The 15454-nt window shown below is 37.4% G+C and overlaps 1 protein-coding gene across 1 annotated transcript in view; it reads left to right on the top strand.

Moving 5' to 3' along the window:
* The window catches only part of rhobtb2a (Rho related BTB domain containing 2a), a 32571-nt gene extending 25524 nt beyond the window's left edge, over positions 1-7047 (top strand). The window contains exons 8-9 of the mRNA XM_081348938.1: positions 716-821; positions 6255-7047. Coding sequence (XP_081205064.1) covers positions 716-821; positions 6255-6463 — 315 coding nt within the window. The 3' untranslated portion in view covers positions 6464-7047. The remainder of the gene's footprint in view (positions 1-715; positions 822-6254) is intronic.
* The last annotated feature ends 8407 nt before the right edge of the window (positions 7048-15454 follow it).

Here is a 15454-nt window from a genome sequence, read left to right as displayed (position 1 = left end):
CCCCCCCACAAACTCTATACAACAAATAATCAACTTAAAACTTATCACAAAAATGGTTGACTTTTAAGAACATTTTATCATGGCATTCCTGCAGAAATACCTCCATGTTATCCCTGAAAACGAAATGAATAGGATTCACATGATAATAATAATATCTCTACTGTGACAAATTGCAAAAATAATTTATATTCATAAATAATAAATACAAAACCTACAGTGATTTTACCACAAAGGATATTTACACCTCCCAATCTGAAAAGTAATCAAACTGACCACAGAAAAAATATTGTGTACAATTAAGTACGACAATAAATTCAAGCTTCGATAATAAAAAGCAAAAGATGTGCACAGTATTATTTTATAATTTTTTGCAGCTAAACACTTAATATATAAATTAGTTCACACCATGACAGAAATATTATAGACAACTCACTGTATTCCCCATCATGCTTGTCATGCTTGATGCGGGTCTGCAACTGGATAGAGTATATCTCGGCTTACTGGTTTTTATTGCATGGCTTTTTACCAAATAAATAATTAAACATGAAATGTTGCTTAAAATTAGAATCAAGTATTCCAGAGAGATTGTATACAAATGTGATATTTGATCATTTTAATTGACATATAAAGAATCTATGTTTTAGGAGTGGTTTTCAAATTTCAAAATCTATGATTTTCTCTCTAGTGTTTTCATCTATGTGATTGTTCCCATTAGTTCCACTGTTCTCATCAGATGACTGATTGGTGTCTCCACCACATCTGCACCAACTACAACAGAGTCTGTCGCAAATTCCCTCGTGACATGAAGGCCAAATCTACAGGTAATTCAACTGCCTTCAAATCGTTATAACTGCCATCTTTAAATATTACATTTATTCAAAATGAATATTGAGACATGACATTAAATAAGTAATGGAATAATGGATTTTTGTAAATAATGATTGCTGTTTATTTCAAGGTATAATGGAATATATTCTTAATATTGTAAAAAAAATAATTAATACATTAATTTATACTGTATACACTAAGGGTTCAGTTAAAAACAATTGGAAAGAAATTTGTTCTTTTATTAAAATAGGATGCATTAAATTGATCAAAATTGACAGTAAATATTTTTACATTGTTAAATTGTTAGATTTCTGTCTGTATTGTGAATGCTGTTCTTTTGAACTTTCCATTCATCAGAGAATCCTGAAAAAATGTTTCACGGTTTACAAAAAATATTAAAAAGCACAACTATCTGTCAGTCACGTCGACGTGGTGTTGATGACTTAGCCTATGTTCTTTTTTTCACATCTGTTTTCTCATGACAGTGTGAACAGCACAAACCACATGGAATCTATTCAATTTCAATTTGTGCCACTTCCAAATGTGGTACTAAATCAGATAGAGGTCAGATGTTTTGCAATGCGACCGCAGTCTGAACAGTCATAACAGAATTTATGCGACTTTTACATCACTCTAGAGCAACATTCGTCACAATTCTGCACTCATGGGAGTCACTTCAAAGTTTCAGTTCATCTTTATTCATTTCCTGAGGGCAATTTGATTGCAGCATACAAGCATAAGACAATCACCATACAAACAATACAAACGCATAAAATCTTCAGACAAAAGATTACCTAACATTTAAAAACTTAACAGCTGAGGGGATAAATTAATGTCTAAACTTTTTTTTACCAACAGGAGTTCTAAAACGAATACCAGAGGGGAGAGGAAGTGAAACTCATGGTGGAGGTTTAATTCCATAAACATGAAAATAAAAATAGGGAAGTTGAATAATTGGGAAGAAGCAGATGAGAATGGCACAGTTTTATCAAAGGCAGGTGTAGGGAAAAGCACAGAGTGTATTGTTGGATGAGTCCCACCACTCATCCAACAATATACTCTGTGCTTTTCCTAACATCTGCCTTTTATACAACTGGGCCATATTCATCTGGTTATTCCCAATTATTTTACTTCCCTATTTTTTATTTTTCATGTTTATGGAATTAAACCAGCACAGCAATAAAAAAAAGGATAAAAACGACTCAATATAGGATCAGTAAAACATACACTTCAATGTTTTATTTACATTAAAATACCTTAGTTTCCTCAAGCTTCATTATTTGGAGAAAAAGACAACTTGTTATCTAAAATATTGCCCAAATAATGCTCAACACTCTCAACACCCATACCATTGATAGTTGTTTGTTTATACTGAATGCATTAGATAGAAAGATAGATCCTCGAGCCAAAGTCAATAATCATCTCTTGAGTTTTAAGAACAACTTTTCAACTTCAACTTTTATTTATTTATATAGCACATTTAATAGCAACGTTGTTGCCCAAAGTGCTTCACAGTTAACTAAAAACAGTAAGACATTCATGTATAAAGGCATATATGAAGGTAAGACCACACACTCTTGGACATACCCCCTCACATAACAGTATAGTGAGGTCAGTGTAGAAAGAATTAAAATAGTGAAAACTAAAAGAGAGTAAATTATATATGCAATGTACAATGCACTTAACTAAAAGCCAGGTTAAAAAGATAAGTTTTTAATTGAGACTTAAACATTTCTATTGTCTGAGCTAGCCGGATATGAGAGGGAAAACTGTTCCACAGCTTGGGAGCCACAACTGAGAAAGCTCGGTCACTCTTTGACTTCTTTTTGGAATAAGGGACTGTCAGCAGAAGTTGGTTCGTTGATCTTAATGTCCTGCCTGATTTGTACGATCCTAAAAGGTCAACAATGTAGTCTGTAACCAGGTAAAACTTTCTGCAATTAAAAATCTCTTTTACAGAAGTGATCTGGTCAAGATGAGCAGCACACCATTATAACAAAATGTTTATTCCTTTAACAGCGCACTAAGCAAAGATCTAAAAATGTTCATTGACACTAGGGTCTGCAATTTCAGGTCATTTTGTAAAAAGTTCCAATCACTGGGTTAGTCATACCGAAAAGCTTGTTTTCCAAATTCAGTTCGGGCGAGTGGAACTGAGAGGGTATACATTTAGTGTTAAAAAAAGCATCCTGAAACCAAGTAACAAAATCATCAACCACAGGACCATGCATTGAGTCCCACCTCACTCAATAAATTAATAATTACAGAGTCATCTGCAAATTTTATAATATGTCTATTTCCAAAATTACTCTTACAATCATTCGTATACAAAATAAATAATAAAGGAGAGAGGACACATCCTTGAGGTGACCCGGTAGATGACACCAACCATTCAGAAAGACTATCATTTAACACTCTGTGTTCTCAGCACAAGGAAATCTAAAATCCATCCCACAATACTAAAATCCAAACTAAAGTCATAATTTATCAAGTTATCAAGACAGTTGTGAACAGGTAGTCAGTGAAGGACAGTGCCTTTTTGAGAGCCTCCACTCATTCATATTTGTTCTTCAGAGCCAAGCGAAGTGTATATCTATACCTCATTCCATTCACCTCGTTTGAGAAGGATTACTGGTGTAACGGCACCAGTCTCTCTCCACGCCTCATACAGATAGGTGCAGAGAGAGCTTCCCCTGGGTGTTTCAGGGATCTAAAAGAGCAAGCTTCCTCAAAAGAGAAAGCACAGACGGAAAGCATATTTTTAAAGATGTCTTTCCACCAGTGTGTTTCTAGGTGCGGTCGATATCTCTCGTCCTCGGACGGCAACAATCTTTTTCTCACATGTTTGGGTCGCACCCACGCTGAGACAGCGTTCGTGGATGGTTCATGTCTTCACTACGAGAACATGACCATGGCAATGCTGCGATCACAACACTCTTTTCTAGTAAAAGGAGTCACCCCAGCTGCTCCTCGTCCCGGTCCTTCTGCAATGCACAAGGCTGTGCCGGGTAGCGCTCAGGGCGATCTGAGGGCAACAATTGGAGCAGGCCACCACCTGACAGAATTGTCCTATACTCCCGTCTAGCGCCTGTAAATTTACATTGTCTCTGATGGAGAAGGCTTAGAGTACCACTGGACAGGCTGCTTCAGCCTCTGGCTGTACCTTGCTGAGATGCGGTATGCTGACAAAATTTGCTTTCTCAACGCCCCCATCTCACAGGGTGGCCCCTTCCACGCGGCCCTGTACCCCATCTGCTCTTTGCTGAGGGCATCCGCCTGCGGCTGCCACACCAGCTCCACTGCAGCCTACAGCCCTGCCATAGCGTCGAGCTGCCCGCAGGAAGGCGACGCAGCCCATTTATCAGGTAAGCACCAAGAACCTGAAGAAGGATTTGAAGCATCCCCGAGACGGGCAACCCAGAGATGAGGGGATCTTCTCTTTCACAGGAGGTAGTGAACGCACCGCTCCTTCCCTCTGTGGAGGGCTGGGTGGAGAATACTTTGTTTTCTTTTCTTTTTGTTCCGCAGGTTGTCCAAGTGGCAGCGGTAACCAAATTTTCAAAGAAAGAGCAGTTTCCTCATTCTCAGCTCTGGGCAGCTCTTTGTCTGTTTTCGGGGACAGCAGAAGGGGAAGGCTGTCGCCAAAACAGAGGATGGCCCACTGGATTGTGGATGCCATTGCCTTGGCATACCAGGGCCAAGGCGTGCCGTGCCCTTTAGGAGTGTGTGCACACTCTAAAATAAATGTTGTATCCTCCTGGGCTCTAGCAAACAGCACCTCTCTAACAGACATCTGTACAGCAGCAAGCTGGGCTACACCCAATACCTTCACGATATTTTACAATATCCGGATTGAGACAGTTGGTCATGTGTGCTACTGGGGATGATCAGGTAAGTTATATATAATAAAGCCTTTCCCCTCCCTGAGGTGATAACATACCCTTCTTTGTCCACGTAAGTTCCCCAGACCTGCAAACCCTGGATGTATCTTACTTTTCAGCAGCCTGCGGCAGTCAAATTTGGTGGAGTTCAATTGCCAGGTACAGTACTCGTGATGCATGGTAATTCCATATGAGGTATCCTCCATGATATGGTTTCCCTGACGGTAAACCTGTGTCTTTCCCAAGGCAGAGCTCTGTCTCTGCTGCCAGTCACTGTGCTAGTAGAAGTTCCTCCCTCTTCAGGTAGGACTTACCGCAGAGACTTCTTTCCATGTTTGGTACTTCCCAATGGGTAAGTCTATGTGATGTATTCTCCACATGTTAACATCTCTTTGGGCAGGATGGTGTCTTCGTAGTGTTCTTTTTCGTAATGGAAAAGGAAAACTGCCCCAGAGTCTGCACAGCTGTGAATTTTCAAAAATTAAAGAAAAAATAGAAAAGGTCAAAAGACCGGCTGCGACCTACTGTATTCCCAGCTGAAGCTACCCATTCCCGATGGTTACGATGTTGTGAGTGTGCTTCTTACGGCAAGCGGTGGTGGACATCTACACCGCCAAACATTGTAACAGGGTTAAGCTGCTGTGCCGTTTTCCTGGTGTCACTCCTAGTTTCAGTCATCTCCTAGAGTCTCCTAGTGTCAGTCATCGGCACCACGTTGCAGTGACTCACAGATAGCGAATGGAGGTTACTGTTCTAAACTCCATTTCCTGATGGAGGGAACAAGACGTGGTGTTCCTCCTGCCACAATGCTGAACTGCCCACTGAAATGGCCAGGACACTGTCTCGGCTCCTCAACACAAACCTGAATGAGTAGATGTACACCAGGCTCCTTTTATACCCGTATGGCTGGGGGAGTGGCACAAATTCCCCTCGCCAAATTTTCATTAGACTGTTCTCAAATTATCAGAGGTGATTGAGCTGGCAAGTATGACCCCTAGATTCATTCATCAACATTGCGTCTCGTTCTCTCCACAGTTACAATAGAAACCAAAACGTTTTTAACATGATAGTAATCAGAAATGTTTATTGAGTAGCAAATCATCATATTAGAATGATTTCTGGAGGATCAAGTGACACTGAAGAATTGAGTAATGATGCTGAAAATTCAGCTTTGCCAGCACAGGAATAAATTACATTTTAAAGTATATTAAAATAGAAAACAGTTATTTTAAATTGTAATAATATTTCACTATATTACTATATTTTTTACTGTCAAATAAATGCAGCCTTGGTAAACATAAGAGCTTATTTTTAGATTATTCAAATTATTTTTAGAAGTGTTCAAAAACATTGAAAAAATCTGACCAAAAATATTGAATGGTAGTTTATAATTTACAATCATCTTGTTTTAGAGATGTCTGGTTACCTTTTTCTAAAAAGCAAAGCATTTTTTATTTTTTTTTGCAAAGTGTCAGGCATCCCTTATCTCAGTATTATAATTTGTTCTGCATTAAGCAAGTGTGGCGGTCTCATTCTGTTTTGCAGAAAACCAGGAGCACTTTGAGAAACATCGCTGGCCTCCCGTGTGGTATCTAAAGGAAGAAGATCACTATCAGCGGGCTCGTAAGGAGCGTGAGAAAGAAGATTACTTGTACCAGAAGCGTCAGTGTAAACGCAGGTGGCTTTTTTGGCATCTTCCGTCTTCAACTTCTTCTAGTTCTCCGTCTTCTGCTGGTTCCTCTGCAGTCATCTGATTGGCTCTCAGGGTGCACAATCCACCTAACACCCCTAAATGTGGGATATAAACACACAACAAGGAATGATAGCCTTTTTCAACTCTACAAGATTACCTGTTTTCTGTTGAGCAAAATGCCCAAGCCCTGCTTTTAGCTGCTGAAGAACAAGCAAAAATGATATAGGATGGAGAACGTACGGAAGTCAAAGCAACACAAGGCTTTGACTAAAAGTATCTCTACTTTACTTGTTGAATTTTCATCAAATCAGCTTTGATGTCCTATTGTGGCATCATATCCTGCGGTGGTAGAATGCTGCTCAGTTACCTGTGTAAAGACAATCTACACTCAGCATCGGTTTCCCAAACATAATCATCAAAAGCTACATATCTTCATCTGTACAGAAAAATACATGGCAGGACTGCACATATTCATAACTTGAACTGTTAATAAGTGCTTTTCTGCTCCAAATGAGAAGAACACACAGGAACATTTTAGAGTAACCAGCAAACATGAAAAACATGAATTTCTCAGTGTTTTGGCAATCTACTTTCAAACCACTTCAGCAGACCGACGTTCTCAAGATTAAAATGGTGTCCACTGTTTAACATCTTAAGGTATTATTAATGTGACATTTAAAGATTTATGGTTAGTGGAGGGCCGCGTGGGACTAAAGTCCACATACATTATTTATGGCATAATGTCAATTACCACTGAAAATAATCGTGGATGCTTTAAGGCATATACCAATGGCCTAAAGGATAGTTTAGGCCTAAAGGCCATTGTAGGCCCAAAAATGAAAAATGTGTGAAAAATCATTTACTCTTCCGGTGAGTAAGTTGTTCCAAACCTTTCTTTCTTCTGCTGAAAACAAAAGATATTTTTAATTATTTTGGTATCCAAACAGTTGATGGGCCTTATAGTATTTTGTTTCCATACTATGGTAGTCAATGACTACCCTTCAACTGTTTGGTTACCAATATTCTTCCAAATATCTTCTATTGTGTTCAGTGTACAGTTTGTGTACAAGTTTGGAACAACTTGAGAGCGAGTAAATGATGACAGAATTTAATTTTTAAGTGATATATACCGATGAAACGGAAGTAGAGAGATATTTTCTTTCTGTATTGTGATATACATCCGAGTGAAATTATTATGCAGAGCGGGGACTTGGTTCTATCCATCGTTTGTTGATTGGATGGAGGCAGATCTGAATGCGAACTTAGGAACGCCGCTTTAAGAAAGGAGCGGGTTTAAGTGCACTAAAAATTTGAAAGAAATTAATACTTTTATTCGGCAAGGATGCATTAAATTGATCAAAAGTGACAGTAAAATACATTTATAATGTTACAAAAGATTTCTATTTCAAATAAATACTTTTAATTTTAACTTTTTATTCATAAAAAAAGTATGGTATCCACAAAAATATTAAGCAGCACAACTGTTTTCATCATTGATAATAAATCATTTTTCTTAAGCAACAAATCAGCATATTAGAATGTTTTCTGAAGGATCATGTGACACTAAAGACTGGAGTAATGATGCTGAAAATTCAGCTTTGATCAAAATATATTAATATGTTCTTTTAAATTGTAACAATATTGCACAATTTCTACTTTATTTTTTGATCAAATAAGTGCAGCCTTGGTGAGCATAAGAGACTTCTTTCAAAAACATAAAAAAACGAACAGATGGTTGTGTATTTTCTGTGGTTATAAACATTATGCCTGTTGATTAGGCTTAACATGCTTTGAACCCATTTTACCACTTTATGTGCTTTTACTCTGGCTCTTCAAGAATGTTCAGGCTGAATGTTACTGGTGCACAACAGACAAATGCTTTAAGACTATTTGTTTTTCCTGCACACTATAATCTATATTATTCTCTTAATAATTGTAACCTCACATGTTATAAGCTGACAAAAGTGCAAATCGAAACAGGCATTCAAATGATTACGGGCTTACACAAAATCAGCATTTACTGACGTAATGTCATGTATTTGTGCTATCACAAGATGAAGTTCAGGTTTACATCAAGATTGCCTCCTGAAAGCTGCATTTTTGTCTCGATAACAATATTCTGGAAAACAGCAACAACCTGTAATATTATATATAACCAGACACTTCAAAACAGGATCCCAGGTGAACAGTCACGCTGGGTTTCTCTACAGGGAATCTAAAGAGTGCCTCAACACTAATATTCAAAGTGTGGGCACTAGCTGCTGTCTTTACCAAAGTAAGCTCACATTGCTTCATTAGGTGGATGGTATCAATCCACACACAGAAACACAGTTTTAAATGTTTCCAAATAGCTTTTGGATGAGTTTCACGGGCAGGCCCGTGACCATCCCATGATGCATCACAGCATGTTACATTTAAGTAGTTGCAGAGTGTTTCCTACATCAGCTTTATTTCAGCATCCCATTCTAGGGGACACTTTAGGGTCTTTACATATTAATATAATTAGTAGTGACTTAGGAAAAAAGGTATTTATACAACTATTCTAATACTATAATATACTAAGGAAAAAATGACAGAAAAGTTCCAATTGAATAATGCAATGCAAGGCAGTTTTACAATTCACATTTACATAACTATGGTGCATTACCTCCCGATAGGAGAGGAAATTCACAAGCATGGTTCATATAGACTTAAACCCTTTGCGATTTGAATGTTTCTGATCTAGCACATGCCATAGTTATAGAAGCGAAAAGCACCTTACATATAGAATGACTTATAATAAGGAAATGCAGTAGTTTTTATAGCACCAGATGACTTCTACAGTGAAAAAAGGGACAATTAATCACCCTACGGAGAGTAAAAGGCAATCTGCTATGCACTTTCTGCAGTTGTAAACAAATTAATATTAGAGAATGTTTTTCTGCTTTAATAAGAGCTGACCTGCACGTGCAAGGCTGTTGTAGCTGGCATCAAGGGAATGTTGAGGAATACTGTTTTAATTTAGACACCCGGAAATATGTATATGCTGTGCTTTGAATGTAGATCCAGAATGATAATGATTGAGTTCCTTCCATTATAATACACATGATGAACTGTTAATTCCTCTGGTGGGGGCAAGCGGAGACTTTACAGCATCTTACTAAATATTTGTAATAGCACTCAGGAACATTTGCTGACTCTTATCATTAACATACAAAGATCAAGTGTGAAGAGGTTTGATCTGAAAGTGATTCAAGGAATTTGAAAGTGATTTTGGAAATGGATGGATAATTTATACATGCATCAGTCTGAAGTCTACCAATCATCCTATAAAGTCAAGGGAGTGTGGTGTACATTTCTACAATTCACAGACAATCACAACAGCCTGTTGTTAGCATATGATACTGAGTTTATTTGATTTGAGTTATAACTATAGAGCCTATACAGTTATGTAACACTATTACATTATGAGAGCGATGATTTGAATGTACTGAGATATGACACTGAAAAAAATGATTTGTTGAAATTAATCAATTTTTTTATCGTAAGTGGTTGCATTCAATTGATTTTATCTACATTTAAACAAATGCATTAAGTTGAACTTAATCAGCTTTAGTTCAACTTAATGCATTTGTTTAAATGTAGATAAAATCCAATTGAATGAAATAAAAAAAATTGATTAATTTCAACGAATCATTTTTTTCCAGTGCAGGTATCATGTGCTATAAGCTACATTTTCATCTTCCCAGAATTTATTGCTCAGAGTTTGCTCTTTCAGGCATTATGGAGTTATGAACATAGTTTTGATGGTCTAGGCTAGGGGTATGATTCTCACTTTGGGTGCGAGAGGTCGCGGGTTCATATCCCGGACGAGCCCCCATTGTTACGTCTTCCCCTTCAGTCTAGGGGTAAATAGGGAATGACGAACAATAAATGTGTTGAGAAACCTTGAGGATCTTCAACTCTCCAGCCCTAGACGCATTTAAATATCAACTCAAATATCTCAGATGTTTCTCCCAGGATTTCTCAGCAGAAATTATATCAGATGAAAATACAGAAGAAAAATCTGAGAAGCCAGAACCTTAAGCAAAAGCCTGCATTCAATCTTACTGTCTAAGTCTAAGAGAATCAACTGAGATCCTTCTGTTGATTTTTCTTACTTTTGGGTTTTTAACCATCCCAGATTCATTCAATTCAGATTGTAGACACTCTCTGCGAGCAACATAAGGTTGTAAGGACATCAGGTAAGAAGTAAGAAACTCTGAACATTGTGTTCTGTTGCTGCAGAGAAGATACCCCATGCCTTAATGTAAAGTACACAAGGAGAGACATATTTGAAATGTAATGCTATCCTTTATGTATTATATGTGTTGTACACCAAATAGGTGAATAATATGTCAAATCTGTCACGTTGTTTGTTTGAAGATGGTTTATTCGTCTTCTTTACTAGCCCTTATTACCTGGTGATTTCTCTGTACTGTCTTGGTGTTATGTGATCGTGTCATCATACATGTGAACGTGTTATCAAACTGCTTCCATTTACAGATGAAGAATGATGAATACAATGATAGAATGTGTGTGCTAAAATGAAAAATAATTGGTGTGGTTGACATTTTTAAAACTTGACTACCTTGTCGTCATGCTCCGTGCAACGTTTTAGTCCGCTATATGAACAGTAAAAAAAAGAAAGAAAAAAGATTACTTTTTTTTTTCTTTTCTTGAGGACAACTGTGCACTATGCAGCATAATATACTGTGTACTGTATAGTGCCCTTTAAAGTAATCATGCACTTCCAATCAGCGTTTGCCACTGATGCATGTATTTTTTATTTTAATCTTGGATAAGATACATGATCATGGGTTAAAGCAGAAAAAAAGGCTATACTGTGCTTAATTTAAGATGAAATCATTATAAATAATTGCTTTAAATCCTATTTTAATGAGCTCTAGTGCCACCATTGCAAAGAAGCACAAACCAGAGTGTCAGCAGCACCAGATATTATTTTGCTGCACAGTTACAACAATGTAGGGCCAGTGCAGCAAAGAAGCCACGAAAGCCTTGAAATCGAATGACTGAACGAAAAACTTGAATGTTATCAGTATTTGTATGGGAAACAGGCATCATTTCCACTAGTTGGTATTGGGGAGGGGGGGAGTTTGTATTTTCAGGAAACCTGCAGCATGTGTTCATGAAATGTGTAAATAGTGTTTAATAAACACAATCTAGCAGTTTGCATTTTGTATTTATTTATTTATTTGTTTGTTTGTTTTGTCCCCATAAGTTTGGTTGAATTTTCACTACGTGGTAAATTAGTATGGAAATTCTTCCACTAAACCTATAAGGTCCATAAAATGAAAGTTAATTTATATAATGAAATACAGCCTACAATAAATGAATCATTAATTAATTTACGCCAACATGCTCCCTCATATTCCACGTTCCTTGCAGGCACATATTGCTCAGTCATCGGCTCATTATGAATCGGACGTTTTCAAAAGAGATGCTTGACTCGAGAACCATTCTGATCGATTCAGTCCGATATACGTGAACAATTTCACTGAAAAAATTAAATAAAATAAAAAATGATTTTCTTAACGTTTTTGTCTTGTTTCTAGTGCAAATATCTAACAATTCTTAAAGGGATACTTCACCTCTGGAAAGATGAATGTGTATTTAAAATAGGTCATTTATGTAGAAGAAATGTGAAATTATTTGTGAATTTGGAGCTTTCTAGACTAAGAAAAGCCAGAAAATGTATTTTTGGCTTATGTGGATGAAAGACAACGACTCCCAGAATGCACTTGCTTCGCTGCCCTAGGAGTTCACTCCCAAGCCACGCCTACCGGTAAGAGAGCGCAGTTGAAAACAACAAAGCTAAGCTACTAGCGAGTCTCCGTATGAGTTTGCCCTGGATTTCGAGATCGCCCAAAATGTCCGGGATTCGGCTTTTGCGTTCTACAGTCGCCATTCATCATGTTTACTGTGGCGAGCAGGACGAGGCTGAGGGGCGCGGGAGAACGGCGCGAGGCCGGTGGCGTCATTACTGAGACGCACCGGTCTCGCATCTCTCACGGAGGAGCATCTCTCAAGGAGTAGATTGAAACAAAAGGTGTGCATGTAAACAATGAATGGCGACCGCAGAAAGCAAAAGCCGAATCCCGGACATTTTGGACGATCTCAACGGCTGGACATGTCCGGGAAAAAGAGGATGGCATTGGAAATCAAACGCACTGGCACTGATCTGTGATAGGTCTGTTACTCTGTTAGTGCATTAGGTCCAACCCCCTATGGGCGGGTTTAAAAGAGTGGGAACTAGTGCTTGTAGTCTCAACAGAAATCCGCCCCTCTTACACTTCCTCCGACAATGACGCAAAATGGCGATTTTTGCGTCATTGTGGGAGGAAGTGTAAGAGGTAAATACGGATTTCTCCCGTCTCAGGGGAAAATGAGAGAGTGTTGCACGACCATTCAATAGTATGACTGGGTTTCTAACAATGCAAAGCTTAATGCAAAAGGGTGGAGTGTTCCTTTAAATCAGTGGTTCTCAACCTTTTTTGGGCCAGCGCCCCCTATCCAATATCCAGGTCCCTGAACGCCCCCCACCCCCAAACTACTGAGCGAGCAGGAATGAGTGAGAGTTAATAGATGAAATAAGTGCAAAATTGTCTTTTGTTAATACAACTGAACTATACTCAACAGTGATTCATCCCCCCCCCAAAAAAAGTTATAAATTGCATTGACATAGCAATACCAGTATTTCTCACAGGATTTTGGTAAATCTCTGGTGAGTGGACCTCAGGCCTTCTAGGGGGGTCCGGGGGCATGCCCCCCCGTAAGAAAATTTTGTGCATTTTAATGTTAAATTCATCAATCTGGTGCACTTTGAGAGTTCAAAATTAAAAGTGCCAACCCATATTCAGTGTACAAAGAAAAATTTAAACCTCTTTTAGTTGTGTCTGTCTACATTCCACTACTACATAATAATAGTTATAAAATTAATCCCATGACAGTAATAGCCATATATTGTAGAACAAATGCACTGAAATATAAAGGATGGTCATTAAAGCGGTAATGTTTGCACTTAGGTTTTATTACGCATTTAGAAGAGTATTGCAAGAAGCTGCATACATTAACCTTACTTTCGAAAAATAAATAAATAAAATCTTGATTTTTCATGAAAAATTATGTTAGAATTGTAGGCCTAAAATACCATGGTATCAGCTTGTTTTCTTGTTTTCTTTCTTGTTTTGTTTTCTGGTATAATTAATACAATTACAATTAATTTGGTTTGTTGTGATTAATTTGTGTTCATAATCAGTAAAAAAAATCTTCTAACAAGAATAAACACATATGAACAATTACATTATTATTGTATTATTAATTATTTGTATATCTTGAAACTACCCAAGCAGTGTTTCCTGCTCAGATGTGATGGCGGAATGAATACATTACTAAAATGTGATTGCAGAATATATTTAAATTATCCATCAAATTGTTATTTTCTCCTTACTGTGAGTTAATAATGCCCGACCAGTAAATTACTTGGTGAACAAAGAAAACATTTTGGCATTTGGGATTTGAATTAGTTAATGCCTAAAAATGTAAAAGTTTTACCTTATAAATAGAATACAGTTTAATTAATTTTAAAATTCGTCGCCAGAGTGAATGGGAACATGATTTATTTAAAATATTTGAAAAAATATGTGTTTCTTAAGTCAATACTTTTTAATGGCTTGTCAACTTTCCATACCTTTGATTCTAGTACTGTAAGTGCTGGATTCTCAGCACCACCGGATTGTTGCAGCGCCAAACACATTTTTGAGCTCGTGAATGCTGATTCTTATCAGCGCTGGATTCTAGTCAGTGCTTGAGCGCTGGTCTATGACTGGAAAAATAATAGAGTCGTTGCAAAAGTAACGATAGGCTACATGTCGCATAAAACTGGAAGATTTTAGAATGTTAGGCATTCTAAACTTTTGAATAAGAAATAATATCAAGTCGTCAAAATACAACTCGTCATAACTCCTCGAATCACAACAAGCGCGCGCAGTGAGAACACTCACAGCATATACACAACTTGACTGCACATCATGTTTTTTACATTATTGATACTGCTTTCAATCGTAATGCAATAGAAATGAACACAAAAAACATGCCTAGTGCCTACCTACTACACTGACGGTGGACTTGCGGTCAGAGCGGGTGCGGACGAATGTTTTTTTTTTTTTTTTTTAGCGCTGCTGAGGTATTCTTTCACGCGCACCATAGATGCGCACAATATGATATCACACTCTGCGCAATGCGCATGTTTTACAACATAATTTAACAAAAACATAGTCCTAACGCTTTTTAAATAGCCCACTTACAGTGTTTATTACAACTACTAAATGCTTAAAATGAAAAAATTAAAAAATTTGTGAACGCCCCCCATTAACACGTGAACGCCCCCCTTTCAAAAATCTTGCTTCCAACGCCCCCCGTTGTTCTCTGAACGCCCCCTGGGGGGCGGTACCGCCCCCGTTGAGAACCACTACTTTAAATCAAGAAGCATTTACTAGATAAGGCATTAGATATTAGGCCTATATTGATTTAAAATAAAGTAACACTGCAAAAAATGCAGTGTTTTTTAAAAAAAATAATAAAAATAAATAAAATAAATTCTAGGTGGGTTTTTGCTTAAAACAATCAAAATGATCTGCCAGTGGGGTAAGAAAAAAAATAAAAACTCACTTAATTTAGATGTTTCCCCTGAAAACAAGATATAAGCCTACTATCTTATGTCATTTAATTGTCTAGTAAATGCATCTTGATTTAAGAATTTTTTTGATATTTGGACTGGAAACAAGACAAAAACACTAAGTAAGAAAAGCATTTTTTGCAGTGTTCAGCTTTTAAATGTTGCTTTCAGCAGCACCAGGCTATATAATTTTCACTAAAGAGAATGGCAGATGTTGTTAGAGGAACAAACACCTGTTACCACGTGGCACTAACACCTACTTGTCGTCTAAAAAAATATATAAGTAAGCACTGCCACCCCAAAAACAAATAAAACAAAAAAATGACTGACGCATCT

This window comes from Scardinius erythrophthalmus (assembly GCF_964197995.2).
Source record: "Scardinius erythrophthalmus genome assembly, chromosome: 20".
Lineage (NCBI taxonomy): Eukaryota > Metazoa > Chordata > Actinopteri > Cypriniformes > Leuciscidae > Scardinius > Scardinius erythrophthalmus.
Note: the sequence above shows the minus strand (reverse complement) of the source record. Positions and strands in the feature narration are given on the sequence as shown.